The sequence below is a fragment of the Gigantopelta aegis genome, chromosome 13 (assembly GCF_016097555.1).
Source record: "Gigantopelta aegis isolate Gae_Host chromosome 13, Gae_host_genome, whole genome shotgun sequence".
NCBI classification, from domain to species: Eukaryota; Metazoa; Mollusca; class Gastropoda; order Neomphalida; family Peltospiridae; genus Gigantopelta; species Gigantopelta aegis.
Window position 1 is genome coordinate 41,008,663 of NC_054711.1, and position 21,839 is coordinate 41,030,501.

The following is a 21,839-nucleotide window of genomic DNA, read 5'->3' on the forward strand; positions in this document are numbered from 1 at the left end:
AAAATGGGTTTGATTCGGGTAGGTAAGTTGCGGTTTGGGTACGTTTTGGCTTGTATTCCGTATCACGATACATAACAGGGAGGTAACACCAAACTAATGCATAAATGGAATGGAGGTGATAAACTAGTTCTTATTTCCAGTGTTCTTACAGTCAAGTGATGCTTTGTCGTTTATATATAAATATCCCACGTCCCTTGCAAAACTAACAAAACTTTCCAGACCAGACTCAAGCTAGCAACCACTACCTTGAATTTCGGTTACGTTTATAAAGAAAACATCGATTCGACTGGTTTGACCTGCCTATATTGTAATTGTCAGTTTAAAATAAAATAAACTAAATAAATAAATGAAAGTGCTGACGCTTATTTGGAACGTCCTTAACTGCGTTATACTTCAAACTCTGTTCGGTTTGTTTTGTCGAGCACGGTTCGCGCAATCAACATTCGATTTCTTGTCTGCTTATCATTCATTAGCCTGAACTCGTACTTTGACTGTAGTGGGCCGGACGGACATTTGGACAGATTTTCCAGTCAGAGACCAAGCTATGTAATTTTCTGGCAATTGCTGCCCACCACACGGTAGTCAAAGATATCCGCTCTAATACCATAAAAAATCCTATGTTTGACGTAAAATACCTTTACATCGATAATTTTTGAGTGAATTGATTTTTTTTTTAAATCCTGTATATTAATCACTAATACACGCACTACAGAAAAAAACCCGACAGCACCCACATTCAGCTAACCTTCGACACACTCCGTCGCAAGAATTACAAAGCTCTCTGGCCTATAGGCTATCGGCCCAACAATAAAGTTTATACAAGTAAGTATCTATAAATACAAAACTTTGCAAACCCCCAAAACCATTAATTTTACTAAGTCGTTTTTGTTTATTCCTTAAAATTACCGATAGGGGCCTATCGGGTTCACTTGATTCGTAAATTTTTTTTTAAAATGGAGGAAGATGAATTAACAATCGGTAGGTGTGACTCTTGCGGTCAGTTTTACTGTTGCAATAGTAGGCCTATTGCGATAGTTAAAATACTATTGTGATAGTATCGCAATAGTGATAGTACTATTGCAATAGTACTGCAACAGTATTGTGAATTGTTAAATCGCTTAATAACGGTAATATGAATAGATATTTCGCAAAACTATTAACCTCAGTCTTACAATATGTATGTATGTATCAATCTAATTAAAATTAGCTCCACTATTACATGTGGATCTAACACCAGCCATTTGGAGCTCATGTCCACCAATCAAAACCTTACTTGCAGAATCCTGCCAGTGGTTTAAAACTAACAACACTGCGTAGTCCCCAATGACCAGGTAATATTTCGTCAATCTAATTAAAATTAGCTCCGCTATTACATGTGGATCTAACACCAGCCAGTTGGGGCTCATGTCCACCAATCAAAACCTTACTTGCAGAATCCTGCCAGTGATTTAAAACTAACAACACTGCGTAGTCCCCAATGACCAGGTAACATTTCATCTGTAAATAATAATTTAAATATTGACCAATCACACTTCGCCTTTTATAACGTTATTTGGGAGCATACAAATTCTAAAAATATCGTGCGAGTCTATTTTAGTCGCCGCAGTACAGCGAACCATACCAATACGTACGGGGTGGGTTATCAGTCTTCAATTTTACATTAAAAATTATTTATTTATTTATAAAAAAAAAAAAAAAAAAATCAGTCTTCTGTTTTACATTACAAATTATTTATTTTATAAAATAAAAGATGTTTTAAGGCATTCGTAATTCACACGAAACATGTCGTATGCCCTCAGGATAACTCGGAATGTTTTCAACTTATTTTTAAACCACTGGCAGGATTCTGCAAGTAAGGTTTTGATTGATGGACATGAGCTCCAACTGGCTGGTGTTAGATCCACATGTAATAGTGGAGCTAATTTTAATTAGATTGTGTATATATGTACATGTATGAATGTGTGTGTATGTATGTGTTTATGTAAGTGTGGGTATGTATGTATGTACATGTATGTTTGTATGTATGTATTGATGTATGAATATCTATATATTGTATGTATGTCGAGGTAGACTGTTACATACATAGATATTAAGGCACTGGCGCAGGGGATAATTAAATCATTTCTGGCCTCGAAACTGTGGCACCGAATCGCCCGCAAATTGCAAGACTAACCACGATGCGCTCTGAGCTATCGAAGCATCCATAAAAAGGATGTTCTATAACTCAACCACATGCGCTCTGAGCTATAGAGTCATCCATCATGTATGTATGTATGTATGTATTGATGTATGAATATCTATATATTGTATGTATGTCGAGGTTGACTGTTACATACATAGATATTAACGCACTGGCGCAGGGGATAATTAAATCCTTTCTGGCCTTACAAGTTGTCCCATGCCGCTGCTGGGACTCGAACCTGTGGCAACCGAATCGCCCGCAAATTGTAAGACTAACCACGATGTGCTCTGAGCTATTGAAGCATCCATAAAAAAGGATGTTCTATAACTCAACCACATGCATGGAGCCTACATGTATGTATGTATGTATGTATGTATGTGTCTGTGTGAGTGTGCGTGCTTATGTACATATGTTTGTATGTTGTCTTTGTACTTAATTATTTGTAATAATGTCACTAGGTAGTGAAATCATGCGTTGGTCGTAGACCATATTTCACTATGCATACTATCGAAACTATCGATAGTTGAGCCAACAATTGCGATAGTTATCGATAGTTGAATTAACCTGGTTTTTCTGACGATCTATCCTTTTATATTTCCATGGTTAGTCAGTGTTTTATCCATGAGTCCAAACAATAGGACTCAAGTACTCTCTCCGTACTTTAAATAAAAGTTTGAAAAAAACATGATTAGCTGGATTGAAGGCAAATACTTAACTGTTATCAACCCACTACCCCACTTATTTTGGCTTGATTTGTAAGCGCCTTGAAAAAATCCTGGGGAAAGGTCTGGCTTAATATCGCTGAAGCACGTCTTTGTCCTAACTTGTCGTACACTGGTTGGATTGGTATGTTTCTTTTCAGGTTTCCCTTCCATGTAAGGAAGCTTATATCACTGGGTAGGCTTGTGTACATTTGGACCATCAGAAGGAAAACATCAGTGTCTGGAGATGCAATGACAACCTCTCCATTTTTGTCAATTGAAAGGGCATGCAGCAGGAGAAAGGTGTCCGCCTCTTCTTGACTGTGTGTAAGAAGGGCGGTTGGAACACAAGTGTTGCCATTAATTTCTGTCCCTGGTGTAACGATGAATTTCTTCAATTTTATAAAAAAAAATTACTCTTGCTATGATCTGTACTCTTTGCAACTAGGTAAGTTGCAAGTTCTGCTTTTGTCTTGATATTCGCGAGGAAATCCTTCAGAGAAATATTCTGGATTAAAGTAGTGTCCTTGACATGGTAATATGTTGATTTCCCCTTTGTCCGTTTTCTTCTCATTTGTTCTTTGAGGGAGGTGTCCAGATATCTGTCGAATACCAACCTCACTTCATCGTAATTGCCGGCCATGTTGCTGAGCTGGTCAAGAAAGATCTGTACAAAATCGTTGCATGTCTTGATTTGGTCGGTCTTGGGTACTGCATTCACGAGGGCCATGCCATCGACAATTATCACTTTATACTTTGGTAAGGAGTCATCGCTTCCTGCTAGGGCTTCTGTTGCTACGTCTGGGGCATATGTAATCTCTGATGCTTCCATCTTTTGGATGTTTTTGTTGTCGGAGAATAATTGGGTGTTTCTGTGGCTGGAGTATGTATGACCAGGTGTTCATTATTGACTAGGAGCTCAAGATGGTGGAGTATTTTCGCTTTGTCATAAGCCAACAAGACTGTTCCATCTGATGCGAATAGAGATCGTGGTACTATGCCAAATTCATAGGTGCCAATGCATTCCTTCAGATCAAGATGTGGTCGACGTCTTGAGATGGCGATGAGTCTTTGCAACAGTCCACGCTCCTCTTTGATCTTTACTAGCTTTCCGCCCGCATTCATTTCCATCATGGCATTTGAGGTCTTGAATGTTTTGAGCTTCTTCTTCGTGATTTTGTCCCACGCACAAAGTCGTCCTTCTGTCAGGAGTTCGGTGGCGAATTCCACAAACATGCGTTGACCAATCTGGTCTAGTTCCAAGATTTCTTTCGACACTTTTTCAGTCATAACTTCCTTTGTAAGAAGGTTGTAAATCTCGTCCTTATCTTCAGCTGCCATGAATGGGTCTCCATGTTCTCGGAATACGTCAGTCAGTGGCAAGCATTCTTCATCATTTGAGAGAGCTTCCCACCTGTGATTTCATGGTGTTGTGTTCTTTTGTCATTGTTGACAATGCCGTATTCTGTTGCAAATTCGTGTAGTAACTTGGACAGCTCTGGTGCTTTGAGGAAGAACGTATCAAGCGCCTTCTCATTTTGGGTTATTCCTACTCTCCTCCAATCACTTTCACTGTCCGGTTTTCTTGCTCATTCTCATGATCTGGAGCTATTGAAGTGAAGCCAGCCACACATTTCGTCACACAGAAGTTTCCTTTCATGAATTCTGCCCAGAGGTCTGGACGTTGTTTTTCAGGGTTTTTTTGCATCGTTGAAGAGGGAGCAAGCGAGCATAGTTTTGATGATCATAAGCGAAGAAATACTTTGTAAGAGACACTATATGCTTTCCATGTGCAGTAGATCTCGTTGTCTGGTGATTCGCACGAACTGGAGGATCATTTCAAACTGTTTCATGTAGTTTAGAACAAAGTGTTGCATCTTGTTTGCATTTCCTTCTTCATAATATCTCTGGACTCGAATATCGTCATCACTTCTCTGACAGCATCACTTGGATCCTTTCTATTCTCCGTGCTTTGGTTGATGTATCTACGGTATGCCTCGCCAAGCAAAGTAGATGCCGAGTACAATACTGGCCTTTCCTCGGGATCTGTTGTCGGAAAACTTTGAAAGTACAGATTGTACAGGGCAATCAATGTAACCATGTGTGCCTCCACAGACTGGTACATGTGTTTCCCATTTAGAATTTGGGTTACAGTTGTAGGTGAATACAGTCCAGCTGACAAGTAAGATACAGTAACAAAAGACAGCAACAAATCGCAAAACATATAGTACAGTATATAGTACACTATTCTATGCCAACCGCTGCCATTTTTTGCACATATATGGCTGCCATCTCGGTTCCATTTCATTTTTTTCCATCTATAGATGGCAAAAACAAATTTCTCATGTATTAAAATGTATAAAAAGATCCCTCATTCATGTTTTTATCTGAACTGGTTGCAAAGATATGGCATAAAGTATATTTCAAGATTTCCATGGCGGCCATCTTGGATTTGGTCAATTTATCCACTGTTAGAAGTTTAGAAAAAATTTCCAAAGAAATTTTTTTAATCACTATCATATAATAATGCAGAATCAAGTGGTAGTGCACTTTTAACAAACATTTTACACGAAATTACACAAGGGCCTACACTAACACTCAGTACTCTGCAAACCCATACATTTTGTTATATAAAAATCGTGACCTTTTTTCCTCTGATTTTTTTTTTCCAGTCACCATACTAGTATATCGTTTACAGGTTTACGAAAGAGCATTAGTGTTAATACGTACTATTTTATAGTAAATTATATATGCATATGGTGGCCTAAAACTGCCACTGATATAGCAAAATAATTTAGGGTTAATTAAATAAGATTAGGGTTAGGGTTACTTTTTGCAATATGTGGTGATTAGGTTGGCTTAATTATATCATTATATTGACAAACAGGCCAAGAAATATATCAGTTTGTCGTAAAAACGATTCTAAAATAATGTTTTGTCGATGGCAGCTCTGTGCGACCATTGGAATAGTAGTTCTATTCGAGATTACGAGAAAATAGTCAAGATCACGAGATAATAAGTCACGGTGTCGACTTATTGTCTTGAAATCTCGACTTATTATCTCGACTTAATATCTCGAGATATCAAAGTATATTTTCTTAGTACGGATTGGCACTAACGGCAATGCTTTTTCGTCCTTACCGATAACTGTAGTGCTTGCCAAGAGAAGGGCAAATTTACACTGAAACGAAGTAATGGCTGCCTCCTTAAAATTAAAAAGTTGTTTTGAATTTGTTTTTTAAAGACCGTGGACCAGTTACAGCAATGTCAGCCTCAACTGATAAAGAATTGGATGTGAAGAATGTTGAACAGTAAGTATTTAATGTAATATTTGTTCTTTTCTTTCTTTTTTTCACTTGGTAAATTGGCATGACATTTCCTGATTTGATTGACAGGTAATGTATTTTCGACCCACCTCTTTTATCGTGATTAAATAGATACGGTAGATAACGTGCAGTCTGAGGTCAGGTCAGATCAGAAGTTTTTACGTGCACATTCAGAGCAAGCTGTTGTAGCTGCTCCGGCTCCGCCGTCCACGACAGGAATTTCCGAAATTAGAAGGGACCTAGGCTCCTGCACTGGCAGTAGTTCACCAAGGTAAACATCTACGGTCCGTTTTTTAACATTTTGACATTTATTGGACCCGATGTTTACAACTTTAACAGCAAAAGCAAGCGTGCAGTTTCTGCCCAGATTTCAGGCAGAATCGATACAGCCATGGAATTAATTATTTCATGGCGAAATATGAGATGGAGCAATAAATATAAACACTTACTGTATAAAGAAAACTTCCCGAGTCACGTTTTACACATAAATAGACAGTTTGTCCAAATAGTAATCATGCATTAATCCAATTTTCAGTTACGAACAAAATCTTGAATATTCCCGCCGGCCATTGTGAGCATATTTAAAATGTGATTGAAAACTGTTGGCGGAATCGAATTATTTTTATTATTCGTCTCTGGTTCACGAGTTTCTTCCACGATATTTAATGGAATATAATAATAATAATAATAATAAATAAATACACTTAATTAATGAATAATATTTTTTAAAAATCAGTTAATAGATAATAAATAAATTAATAATAACAATTAAATAATATAATAAACAAATAATTAATACTTAATAAATAATAATAAATTACTGAATAATGTTAGTAATTATAATAAATAAATAACATAATAAATTATTGATTTAATAATAATGATAATAAATAAATTAATTTAATTATTAACTAAATAAAACGTGGGGTGTTTTTCATTTATAAATGTTTCTGTTACACACACACACACACACACACACACACACACACACACTTATATACACACAACACAGAGGGGGGTTGGGGGAGACGGACATAGAGGGATGAAACAGGGTGGCACGATATCACGCATTTGCTTGTTTCTTGTTTTCTTGTTAATGTGCATTATTCGTAATTTAGTGTGCTTACCCGTGTTTAACACACATTGGTACGAGGCAGTTGTCTCAAGCAGCAGTTGTCACCAAGTCACACTTATGACTGCCTTGTACCCGTCTGCACATTGGCTAAACCGATGTTTATTTTGATTCCTACTTAACCGTTTGAACATTAAATGTGTTGTTGAGGATTGCCTCGCAACCATATGAACATGTTTTGTAATTAATGCATATCTGTGACTTGATGACAACTGCTGCTTTTGATGACTGCCTTGTTTGTACCTGTCTGCACACTGGTGTGCACTTGACAATAACATGCAAGTAGTGGGATGGATGTGTATCATTCCTGTTCTTTTGTTGGTACCAGGATTACTTCAGGTAAGTTTAGTTAACATGTTCATACACTTATGGTAATTTCTAAATGTTATGGTTAACATTTGAGAATTAATGCTTAATAATTATGTAGTTGAACATACTTTTTCAGTACTTTATTTAAGTACATTGCTGTGCAGATTTGAAATGTAACTACATGTGACTTATAGTACAAGTTTTGAAAGTAGTTACATGAATATGTTTCAAGGAATAAATTACATGGAGCTGACAATCATTATAACATGTTAGATTTACATGTATAAAATGTTTTCAACAGCCAGTTTAACTTTCAAATTGTCTGTTTCCCCATTCTTTGTGTGTCTATTCACCTTTCCCCAGAACTTGCTATAAAAGATTAATATAAATATTATGAAAGATTAACGAAACTATTACAATCAATGATTTTTTTAGGTTGTGGTCTTGGGGTGTGTGCATATTAATTATAAGAAATTTATATTCATTTTTTTTTTTTTTTTACTGAATAAAACCCCTAAAATAACTAATAACCAGTAATTATAGCAAAAAAAACCCCACACCTTTGAAACACATATAAGCAATGGTCTGTAATAATAATATTTAAAAAAAAAATACTAAAGGAAATAATAATTTTTAAAAAAGTAAATAAATGAAGGACTTAAAATAAGTAATGACTTGTACTAACAATCATTATTTTTTTAATAATAATAAAAAAGAATAATACACCCCAAAACTTTAATGTGATAATATTAATAACAATGCATATAATGCAACCCACACAAAGCACATATATAGAAACAAAAATAACAAAATAAATAATCAATTCCATTCAGTTCCGCAATATTTCTTTTTATTGGGTGTACGTAAAATGCTTGATACGAATAATTCTCGTTCCGCAAAATTTTCATTCCGCATTTTCGATGTGCCAGGATAAAAATAGCTTTCAAATGTTTAAATATGTCATCTTCAAACATCTAATCCTAGAAAGGTTACCAAAGGTATTGTACTTAATATTTTTGTCTAAAATTTATTAAAATATGTTGTTGTACGTGTTGAGGCTCTTAAATAAAGCACATGTGCCTGATTTTATTAAATTGTGATTGCAAATGGAAAATTCGATCCAATGGATAAACGTTACGGCACAGCAATAAATATCGTGCTGGAAACGTTTATCTTGATGAACTACACTGGCAGGTGCAAGAGAACACCAGCAGCCCGAATGGGGTTGGTAACAGATAGGGGCAGGGTTCCAGCTGCCGTTCGCCATTGTCGACAATTGGCGAATTATCACAAATTTGGCTATAATCTGGTCAATCAGGCGATACAAAATGGCGATTTTTTTTTTTTCAAACAATGTTTCCCGAAAGTTGGATTATCTTATTTTCCTAATATATATATATATATATATATTTAATGTCGCCACCATTCCAAAGAAAATATACACGCTAAATTCTTGCCCTTAATAAAATAAAATGTGGATGCAGTGAATCGTGAACCAATCAAATCGTTAACGATTCCTCACGAATAAAATCTACATACAGGGCTCTGTTCGATCGAGTACTTCATTCGTATGAATATATTTATTTCAGTTTGCGTCAGCTCAGTATAACCTATTAAAACGCCAGATATGCGGGTCCACAATTTTTTAGTTACGTTTCACACCGAATTATTTCTTATGTTTTATCTACCAAGATAATTTGCATTTTGTATCATTGTTTAGTTTTAATTTTAAAACATTGTTCTAGTAAATCAAATGCTCGTTCAAATGCGATCTTTAATCACAGTTATCACGTGGTGACGCTAAGCGTTGCGGGACCGCCAGTGATTACAACGCAATGCATATACACTTTACCTCGGGTTGTTTTTATTTCATAATTATAGTTTGTTAACAATCTGAATGGGCCATTTAAAAAGCAGTTCAAGAAAACCTGAAAAGAATCACAAATGTATTGCTCACTAGGACAAATACACCACATGAATTTGAGAATAAATTACACAAATATAAATATTAAAATTTTCAATCCGCTCTTTTGGCTATAAAATTTATATCGTGGCTATAAAAGTAAACATTTGGCTACAACTTTGGCTATTAATGGACATTTTTCCAGCTGGAACCCTGAGGGGGTTGGTTTTGGTGCTACAGAATTTTTAATGTCCCATAGGATTAATGCCAAAGGGAAAAAGATGTGCAATTTGAATGAAGGAAATTGGGCACATTTTTTAACAGTCCGCCAAATTAAAAAGGGGGAGCTATATATGTTTTGAACTTAGTGTGCCGAGAGTAGCTCGTTACTGGGACCTAGTTGGTGCTGAAGTGTCTCCATAGGTTGCTCATAGGGCCCTTTGAAGGGGCTGATCTATTCAGATTATAAGTGCAGCCTGACATTTACGTAATGCTTTATACAATCGGAGCAATTGCCGTGCCTTTTATACCCCTTGCCATTGATGCCCCTCAATAAATCAGATTGTAATTGGTCTTGAATGTTATTGGAACACTACCATTATTTATGTTGTCCTGGAAAAAAATACAAGTTTTCAAGAATATCATAAAAAAAATAATTAAATGCAACAAACTAATATTTTTATTGTGCAGTGTTCTCGCTGCTCCATTTAAGTGGGGCGGCCCACCCCGCTATTCCATTTTGCTGCCCTCCTTTATTTTTGTGCGCCCCTCTTTATTTTCCAGCACCCTATTAAATTTTACAGCACCTATCTCCCCTATTTCCAAATTCACACTTTTTACCACACATAAAAAAACAATGATCAGTGCACACTGGACATAAAGGAAACAAGCCACGTTGTGTACGAACAAGCAATTGACGAAACATTTACGACAAGTTACCGTAACAGTATTTTTAACAGCCTCTATTTTGTCCCATACCTGTATCCATTTGTATGTTTAATACACACAATAAAAGTTATATTTCATTTGAGCAATGAAAACTTTTACATTTTTTATGGATTCGGCAATGTCCGATTGAAAAAACCTCACTTATTTGGCGCCAAATTTGTCACGTGATCAGAACGGTATTCTGTCTTTTGTTTCCACTAACTATCATCTGATATTTTGTCCTCAGTTGCAGATATAATTGATTGTAACTGATGATTTTTACTTTCTGTCATTTCTGTCATTCTGTTTATTCAGCAGTTCTTTAAAACATATTGTAAACTTTTCAGTTTGGGGGATATGAACGCTTATAAAAATAACGGAAGTGGTAGTGTTTATCATTAAAATCATTTATCTTGAGTGCCAAATAATATATACACCGCCTTTACAAAAATGAAACTACTTTTTATCAGCTGGCGATAATATTTTATCACCGATCGATTCTTTCGATGAAGATGGAAATAACAAAAAATGTATCCGACATTAGGGGATCACTTTACAAACATCTTTATTGTTTTTCGTATATCTTGAAATCTTTATTAAAAATAATAATATTAAAACTTTGATCGGTTCAGCAAATCCGGAACTGCCCGTGCAGTGTTTGAGATTAAAATTTTTGGTCAGTATCCCAGTTGGATACTAACATTTCAAAATCTGGTATCCCACCTAAGAATTTAGTATTTTATGGCATCCTGGTGAGATACTGGGTTCTTGAAGTCTGGTATCCAAAATTAAATTCTGGTATCCCTGGGATATCAGGATACCGTTAATCTTGAACACTGCCCGTGAATGTCGGACCGATATCATCTTCGGTTCAATTAAAAGACAAGTCTGCTTGTATTATGTATAAACCTTTTTGCACTTTTTTGTAGGCAAAATAAGGAGTATGTCTTTTCACAAAGTCTACCAACACACCACACAACAGTATGGTAACCAAACTCCTCCCCCCCCCCCCCCCCCAATTTTTTTTTGGCTTTTCGTTTATTGTTTTTTGGTTGTTTTTTTAAGTGCGTGGTGCCAAGCAGCCACACTTGTGTTTTGAAAATGCCAACATTTTACAAGTAATGCCGATTAAACAGATTACGAACATATGAAACAGTTGAAAACGATCGATGTGGAATTGAAATGTCTCGAATTGAAAGGTGCTTGAGCCGAATGTATCACAGATAACTGCAAATGACACTCAACACAGTGTACATGAATTGTTTTATTTACAAAAACAAAACTGAAAACATTAAGTTGATTAACTTGCAGTTTGCAAACCACACCCCTTTGTACGAGAAGAATATCCAATTTCGAACTTTAGCAGTACTCTCACTGTCTCAGAATGCTTTGTAGAAATTATTTATACTCTTCTTTACTCTATACTTTAAAAAAAAGAAAGAAGGTGACTTAGAACTTCGGCATGGATGAAAAGTTAGGCAAAGTTTGGTATAAAAGGGCGATTATTTCTGCCACAAAATTAATGACTCTTATTACTGTATGATTTTCTTAACCCTAAGCCTAAACCTAACGCATTTGGTTTCTGGGAGAGGACCCCATATCCCTTTGGCAGAAACACTAAAGTAGCATTCGAAATAAGTGTTTGTCCTGGTGAGTAAAAATCTGCTTTGACAAGCAAACTATACCACAATGGTTGTCCAGTAAACAAATAAAAATGTATATAATGCTGTTTCATTTTGAGCAATAAAAAACATTGTCCTTGCACTTGAATAAAATTAATAAAGTTTTTGGACAAGTGAAAACATTGGTGGACCAGTAGCTTTCTATATGTATTTATTTCTATATACATCATGTGCTTATCTGTTGGACGCCGCTCGTGGGCCCATTGGGCTATTTCTCATTCCAGCCGGTGCACCATAGCTGGTATATCACAGGCTGTGGTATGTGCTATCCTGTCTGTGGGATGGTGCATGTAAAAGATCCCTTACTACTAATGGAAAAATGCAGCAGGTTTCAGCTCTAAAACTAAATTACTAAATGTTTGACATCCGATAGCCGATGATTAATAGACCACTGTGCTCAAGTGGTGTCATTAAACAAAACACACTTACGTATTATTTTAAGAGTAGGGGGCATGTTCTCATTTCGTACCACAGTCATTTTGTACCATAGCCATTTCGTACCTACGTTTTACCATCTCGTACCATAATGTTTGGTCATTTTGTACCACAGTCATTTTGTACTCAGTATCTTATTTTTGTCATGGTATGCCACTTCTTATTTGTGTTGTTTCATGAATAAATGTTGATGTGTAAACATACATTGTAAAGTGAGCAACGGTTTAAATGAATAAAGGTTTGAATGAATAAGAGAAGTGAATTAACGATGAAATGTGTTTCAGTGACCATTAACCCTATTGAATTAACTTTTCTGAACATATGTATATTGCCACATATGTATATTGCCACATGAAGGTGATAGTTTATTTTTAAAAATGTTGGGCCTCTTGTAATAAACTTGGTGAAGAAAACCATGGCCTTTGTTTATTTATTAAAAACATAATCCGTTTGTTTATCTAACACATGGTCTTCGTGGGTAATTAAGTTTTTTCTGATATGTTATTCTAACACAAGGTGCTCGTTGGTAATTAATATAATGATGAACGAAAACTAAGCTGCACAATAAATGATTGAGGTACGAAATAGCCAAGGTACGAAATGACCAAACAGACATGGTACAAAATAACCATGGTATGAAATGGGGTACAAAATGACCAAATAACTATGGTACGAAATGACCAGGGTACGAAATGACTTGGGTACGAAATGACTATGGTACGAATTGACTGGTTACCATTTTTAGACATAACACATTAGGCCTAAAAAAGGTGTTTGTTCAGATTTCATCCTTGGAAAAAAATAGGTACAATAGCTGAGGATTAGTATTTCAATGTAATCTAGTTAAACAAATCAAATAGTACATGTAATTGTACTGTGCTAGTATATGTATTAGATTTGTAATCATCACGAGTGGAATACTGTTTCCTTTTATTTTTCATTTCAACTTAATTTTCGTGCTTATATCCAATTAAGGTTCAAGCACGCTGTCCTGGGCACACACCTCAGCTATCTGGGCTGTCTGTCCAGGACAGTGGGTTAGTTGGTTAGTGGTTAGTGAGAGAGAAGAGGGTGTTGTGGCCTTACACCTACCCATTGAGCCCTTAAGAACTCGCTATGGGTTGGAGAGGGTACCGGGCTGTGAACCCTGTACCTACCAGCTTGTAGTCTGATGACTTAACCATTGTGCCACCGAAGCCAGTATATACTGTATCCATTCTTCATTGCATGTGTAAGGGAGATAATCATCTTAATTAGACCAGTAAAACTTGGAATATAATGTTGGAGTTATCTTTCTTAGACTACATGTAATGTAACATAAAATTAAACAGATATACTTCCCAAGTGGATACCAATGTGTTCTGTTAGCAACCCACTCATATCTGTAGTGGCCATCAACATTATGTAGAGTGAGATCATTTAACATACAAAACACATCATCCTTTCCAAGTACCTCAGGAAGATATCCGTCTTTCGAAGTATTGAAACCTTTAGGAAGTTGAAATTTACATCTAACCAATTCCATTTGGCTTTTTCTGTATCCCCATTGTTGAGTTAGATTTTGTGAAACTGCATCAAACTTTTTATCACCTTTGTCATCCACCATATTTTGTCCCCATTCATGAATTTTATCATACACATGTAGAAAGTTGGGTCAGCCACAAAGTCTGCTCTCATTGTACTGACTGAAGATATATTGGTAAGTTCTTCTTTGGTCATAACCATCTTTGTTATTTCGAATCCACATTTTACAATTCTTATTGCATTAGCATTACTCATTAACTGTTGGAGGTCAGGAGCCGTAACACTAGCTTGTAAGTATTTGTAGGGCAATACCTGCCATCCTAAGTTTTCTGCGTCGGAGTATCCTGGAGCAGATCCATTGCTGTTAATAACCCATTGCCATACTCAGTCGAATGAATGCCTCTGGACTGTACTTGCTCCTTCAACACGCGGTATAACTGGTTCCTCTGTGACATCTGCACTACCTACTCTGACAGTCCCCTAAATTATTAAATTTAATGACATCACTAGAACACATTGATTAATTAATCATCAGCCATTGTATGTCAAACATTTGGTCATTTTGACATATGGTCTTAGAGAGGAAACCCGCTACATTTTTCCAAATGTAGAAAGGGATCTTATATGCACTTTCCCACAGACAGGAAAACACATACAATGACCTTTGACCAGTTATGGTGCACTGATTGGATACTTTGGACCAATGGGCTTGACCAAATTTTTTTTTAATGATATCGGATATTCTTAACAATAATATTTGACTTTATATAGTAAAAAAACAACATTGGTTATTAAATTGGAAACAATATTATTAATTAGCCTAAACTGTTTTTATCTGTTATTCATACCATTAACATTTTTTAAAATTGGGTATTTGTAACAATATTAATACTAAAATAATAATGTTAATTAAGAATTGACCGCAATTATTTGTTGGTTCATGGAAGTATGAACCAAAAAAATGATGTGCACATTGTATGAGCCTGCGTAGAGGGTCATACAAAAGTGTGCACTTCGCTGTAGAACATCGCTTACAAGTAAGTTACAGAAGTGAAGTTTCCTACATGATTTCTTTGGCCACCGACCGAGTCTCATGTCATGATTAGCGAAGAGGTTGGGGTTTTTGGGTGGGTTTTTTTTTTTTAAATCAATGCGTATATATCTACATGTCTACTCTGCTATAGCATTTTCCATTAATTTATCGTATAATTTTTTTTTAGCTTTCACGTGTGTTTTCTTCAAAATATCTAAATATGATTGCCAGAATAATCCGGCTTGTTGCACAAAAGTAGTGCGAGTCGGGTGGGAGGGGGGGGGGGGGGATATGAACGAAAAAAAGTAAGCACCTTTGGACCAATCAGATTGCCGTAAAGTGTATAGATGCAAAGAAAATTTTATTATTAGGAATTGGCTAAAAATTGTTATCTGGTATTAATAACAATAGCATTAATGATTTTACTCTCTATTGTTTAAAATCAGAATGAAAAGGTACCAAGTTTACCTGAAAGGGTTAACCTTTTGACAAAATTAATTACTCTTATATTTACTGTATGATTTTTTTAACCTTAACCCAAAATTTAACCTATTTTCTTTCTGGGGAAGGCCCCCATACCCCCTGTTGACTGTGGTTACATTCAATTCCATAGCACCATACCCCAAGATTTCTTTCTGGCAGAAACAGTGCATGCTGATAATTGGAAAGAATAGCCCATTGTGTGACAACGGCAGACTTTCTTTCTCATTATATATATATGTGTGTGTGTGGTCCTAACCATATGTCTGCATGATGTTATATACATGTATATATAACCGTAATTAAAATGCGTTGACTGTGCCTGTGCACACCTTTATATTTGTGGGCGGGACATCCCAGTGGTGAAGCACTCGTCTGATGCGCAGTCAGTCCAGGGTTAATCCCCTTCAGTTGGCCCATTGGCTTATTTCTCGTTCCAGCCAGTGTGCCACGACTGGTATATCAAAGGCCGTAGTATGATGTGTCTGGGGGATAGTTCATATAAGGATCCCTTTGTAGTGGGTTTCCTCTCGCAATATATTATCTGAGGTTCTCAATCGTGCATGTAGGCTACATCTGAAACCATACAGCTGTAGATAAAAATAAAACGTTTGTTTCTTTCACTAGATTTAATAAAAACATGAAGATAATTTGTGAAAGGTTGATGGCCTCTGTGTTGTAGTGGTTAAGCCATCAGACTTATGGCTGGTAGTTACTAGGTTCGTGTCCCACCAATGACCAACAACAAGTGTAACGACTCAGTGGGTAGGTGTAAGACCTCTATGGCAACTTCTCTCTCACTAACACAGAGACAGCACAGTGTAAACAGTGTTCTAGCTGTGTGAAAATTAAAGGAGGGCGGCCGCGCGGCACCACACCCATAAAAAAAAACCCAAGAAAATACCCATCAACAATAAACGAAAAAAAAGAAGAAAAAAAGGGGAGCTTGGTTACCATATTGTTGTGTGCTGGTTGACTTTGTGGAAAAACATGCTTCTTACTTTGCCTACAAAAAAGTTTATACGAAATACAAGCAGACTCGTCTTTTAATTGAACCGAAGATGTTATTGGTCTGACATCATGGGCAGTTCTGGTTTTGCTGAACCAATCAAAGTTTTAATATTATTATTTTTAATAAAGATTTCAAGATATACGAAAAACAATAAGGATGTTTGTAAAGTGATCCCCTAATGTCGATACATTTTTTGTTATTTCCATCTTCATAGAATGAATCGATCGCTGTGATAAAATATTATTGCCAGCTGATAAAAAGTAGTTTCGTTTTTGTACAGACGGTGTATATATTATTTGGCACCCAAAATAAATTATTTTAATGATAAACACTACCACTTCCGTTGTTTTTATAAATAGTGATATCCTCCCAAAATGAAAAGTTTATAATATTTTATAAAGAACTGCTGAATAAACAGAATGACAGAAGTGACAGAAAGTTAAAAATCATCAGTTACCAATTATATCTGCAATTGAGGACAAAATATCAGACGATAGTTAGTGGAAACAAAAGTCAGAATGACAGTTCTGATCACGTGACAAATAAGTGAGGGTTTTTTCAATCGGAGATTGCCAAATCCGTACCAAAAAAAATGTTTTCATTGCTCAAATAAAATATATCTTTTCTTGTTTGTATTAAACATACAAATGGATACAGGTATGGGACAAAATAGAGGCTGTTAAAAATACTGTTAAATTACGTTGTACGGTAACTGTTTTGTCAATTGCTTTTTCGTACACAACGCGGCTTGTTTCCTTTGATGTCCAGTGTGCAGAGTGATTGTTGGGTTTTTTGGGGTGTTTTTTTTTGGGGGGGGGGGGGGGGATTGTGTGGAAAAAAGTGTGCATTTGGAATTAGCGGAGATAGGTGCTGGAAAATATAGTAGGGTGCTGAAAAATAAAGGAGGGCGGAGAATATAAAAGGAGGGCGGCAAAATGCAATAGTGCTTAAATGGGGCAGTGAGAACACTGGTAAACAATAGTGGTATGGCTCAAGGTTGTCCGACTCTCCGTTAAAATTCACATGTAAAGGACATTTTCACAGATACAACAAAATATAATTGGGCTATTTCTCGTTCCAGCCAGTACTCCACAACTGGTTTAACAAAGGCTGTGGTATGTACTATTCTGTCTGTGGGATGATGCATATAAAAGATCTTTTTAGACTAATCGAAAAGAGTAGCCCATGAAGTGGTGACAGCGGGTTTCTTCTCTCTATATCTGTGTGGTCCTGAACCATATGTCCGACGCCATATAACCGTAAATAAAATGTGTTGAGTGCGTCGTTAACTAAAACATTCCCTACGTTCCTTCCGGCTGTAGTATCTGCACCGCTCTGTAATAGCTAATTACTAACCCACTGTCCTGAACAGACGGCCCAGATACAGCTGAGGTGTATACCCAGGACAGCGTATTGGAACCTTAATTGGATACAAGCACGAAAATAAGTCTAAATGTACATGTACTTGCATGTGAAAGATTTCTTTAAAATTGAGAACAAATAAATACATAAATACATGTATGAGATGATATTTTATTGAGATAAATAATGGATTTACGGGCTGTTCCAAAATGTATAATTCCTAGGTGGGGGAGGGTGTGGTGTGGCAGAATACTTTTTTAATACACTACCATGAACAAAATAAATTTGTATTCAGAAACGAAGGTTTTCAACATTAAACTGGAATTCCACATTTTTAGTCGACTGCATTGTTTCTATGTTTTTTGCAATTTGTCAAAATTTTCCATATTTATTCATTCAAAAGTCATGAGATAAGAGTTCATGTGATATTTTGAATGAGAACCACCATTTTAGGCCATTGTTAAACCCTGACCTCGGGGCCATTTCGGTACCTGAACACTTTTATTAAAATTTCAGGAAGAGGCAGTGGTAAAGTGCTCCATCTTGTGTGGTCGGTCTGTGATCGATCCTCGTTGGTGGGCCCATTGTCTATTTCTCCTTTAAGCCAATGCTCCACGACTGATACATCAAAGGACATGGTATGTGCTATCATGTCTGTGGGCAGGTGCATATAAAAGATCCCTTGCTACTAATAGAAAAATGTAGCAGGTTTCCTTTCTAAGACTATATGACCAAATTACCAAATGTTTTTCATCCAATAGTCAATCATTAATAAATCAATGTGCTCTATAGTGGTGAACTGGCTCAAATGAGAAATAGCCCAATAGGACCACCGATAGGAATCAAAGCTGACCGCGCATCAGATGAACACTTTACCATTGGGCTATACATCCCGCCACAGGGGAAAAGATACAGCATGAGGCAGACATTTTAAATAATCATACACAGGTCTCCCACTTATCCAGGTGATCAAGTTTGGAACAGCCATGGTTTAAAAACAACTTTTAGTATACATATCTTATACAAGAACATGCTTATACCACAGGTGTTTGATTAACAGGTGATATATATTTTTTTTTCTTCTAAATTGTGAAATTCTGAAAACAAGTAAAAGTCCTCAACTAATCATAATATTGCAGAAGTAATGCATGTTTGTCAGTGTCTTGATATTGGTTGTCACAAAAAAAGAAAAAAAGAAAAAAAAGTGCGAATTGTATTAGATTTATTTATCATGTGTTAATGAAGCACCTGTAGCAGGTAGATGCAGTATGTACATGTAAAACAATGTACAACAATGGGAGAGCAGTACTCTGTACTCATTTCAGAGACAAATACATAGAGGATATTTCATGTTTTTGTCAAATATGATTTATATCTCATTGAGTAAAGTTTGCAATCATATCACACGAGTTGCACTTGCACGACGAATGTGATATGATTGCAAACTTCGCGAGATGAGATACAAATCATATTTGACAAAAAACATGAAATTTTCTATTTATTATATAACTTTTGGCGATTTACCTTTATTTTTAAAATGCCAACAGAAAAATAGTTCCGGCTTTCTTACAGTGAAGATAACACTTTCTACAGTGACGATAACACATTTTAGAGTGAACATTTTACTATTTCACTCTAAAATGTGTTATTGTCACTGAGTGACTGATAACACTTTTATTTCACAGATATTTTAAGATATTTCACTAAATGTTATGTAATAAATGTAGTTTTCACCAAGGTCAGCTGAAGATATCACACAATATCTGCTAGTATGTGTATATTTTTACAGAGTACATTCAGTGTAATGACAAGAGATTTTACAATTTCTTTTATATGTTTATTAGTAAACTTTAAATGTAGGGACCACCAGTTTTTCAAGATAGTCCAACCGAGACTTTAACATACGTTAAGATATACAATCAACATATTTGTCTTCGATTCAGGATTCAGGATTCGGGAAACCAATGTGGCTAATTAGTGCGGGCTGAGAACTAACTGTAATCTGGTTATCCCAGTCCATGCAGTATTTAGTATTCTTGGGAAATACATTGAATTTTGTACTATGCAGCCAAATTAAAAATAAATAATTACAAGCTAAACAATGAAACAAAATATGGCCATGATATTAGGTAATGAGCATAAATTGTGAAATAAAAATAAATTTAATTATAGTTTAGGGTATAAAAATAAATACAAGCTTTCCATCTAAATGTTTTTGAAAATGAGGTGGTATGTGTGTATGTACATGTATGTGAAATTTGTTTGTTTTTGTTTTGACAATTAAAAAAAAAGAAAAGAAAAAAAGGGGTAGATAGAGATGAAAAAAATGGCAAATGTATTCACTTATTTCATAAAATGTGTAAGATATATTTGTGAAGAAGAATGTAAGCGATTCCGTGCCTTTTTTTTTGTGAACGCTGTCTTTTTTTTGACGGGCAGATTTATAGTGTCCATTTTCTATGGGTCTGCGCCTTTAATGTCGCTAATATATGTCACTTCTTTGGATTTCACTACATTTTAAGATTGCTAATATTTTAAGGCTTACATTATCGGTATCAGGCTTTCTGCCGGACAGTAATTTGATGGTACGTAATACAAACAAAACAGACCATAATTAGTACCCTTCTAGGTCGTTATGGATATGAAATGTTTTCAAAGTGGACACTGCAGTTCACGTGCTTTGACAAATTTCAAACAGCAGTTCTCTTACTGTCATCTATCTAAAAATTGTAAAAATATATGCATTAATTTCCAAGATTTTATAGTACGTAAATTTTACTCTTCATACCCTCTGGCAGAAACCCTGAGTATTTTTTTTTTTTTTTTTGAGGGAGATGTTAACATTATATATTGATCGAGATTGAGGAGAACTACCGGTTGATATATCAGTTGACAAACTAACGGTCCTTGTTGTTTGACCATTGTAATCACTGAGATTGCACACATGTCACTGAGCTCATGCTAATTACGATTTCCACGATGCTGAAAAAGGGTTTGTCATGTCACATGGTGATATATTATAGGTAAATTACTCTAAGTACTGGGCCTGATTTCTCAGTGCTGATTCCACTGTGTGTATGTATGTATGTATATACGTACGTGTGTGTATGTATGTATGTATGTAGCCAATGTCACATGGTGATATATATTATAGCTAAATTACTGTAAGTACTGGGCCTGATTTCTCAGTGCTGATTCCACTATGTGTGTGTAGGTAGGTAGGTACGTAGGTAGGTAGGTACGTCCATACTAATGTATGTATGTAGGTATGTATGTATGTACGTATGTACGTGTGTGTGTGTGTATGTATGTATGTAGCTAATGTCACATGGTGATATATATAGCGAAATTACTGTAAGTACTGATTCAACTATGTGTGTGTAGGTACGTAGGTAGGTAGGTACGTCCATATGTATGTGTGTAGGTACGTAGGTAGGTAGGTACGTCCGTATGTATGTAGGCATGTATGTACATGTATGTACGTACGTACATGTGTGTATGTATGTATGTAGCTAATGTCACATGGTGATATATATAGTGAAATTACTGTAAGTACTGATTCAACTACGTGTGTGTATGTATGTATGTAGGGATGTATGTAGATAGGTAGGTAGGTAGGTATGTAGGTAGATAGGTACGTCCGTACATATGTATGTATATATGTATGTATGTGTGTGTAAGTATGTATGTATGTATTGATGTATGTATGTATATATGTATATATGTATGTATGTATGTATGTATTGATGTATGTATTGATGTACAAATATATATATATTGTATGTATGTCAGGTTTAACTATTACATACACAGATATTAACACATTGGCTC

At 35.7% G+C, this 21,839-nt stretch overlaps 2 protein-coding genes across 3 annotated transcripts in view; one reads left to right on the forward strand and one right to left on the reverse strand.

Moving 5' to 3' along the window:
- LOC121387696 (serum paraoxonase/arylesterase 2-like) overlaps positions 1 to 240 on the reverse strand; it is a 24,003-nt gene extending 23,763 nt beyond the window's left edge. The window contains exon 1 of the mRNA XM_041518886.1: positions 150 to 240. The gene's annotated coding sequence lies outside the window, so the exon portion shown is untranslated. The remainder of the gene's footprint in view (positions 1 to 149) is intronic.
- Positions 241 to 6,064: 5,824 nt separating this feature from the next.
- Positions 6,065 to 21,839, forward strand: part of LOC121387724 (alsin-like) — a 130,176-nt gene continuing 114,401 nt past the window's right edge. For both annotated transcript variants that reach the window (XM_041518917.1, XM_041518918.1), the window contains exon 1: positions 6,065 to 6,194. In XM_041518917.1, the coding sequence (XP_041374851.1) occupies positions 6,148 to 6,194 (47 nt within the window). In that variant the 5' untranslated portion in view covers positions 6,065 to 6,147. The remainder of the gene's footprint in view (positions 6,195 to 21,839) is intronic.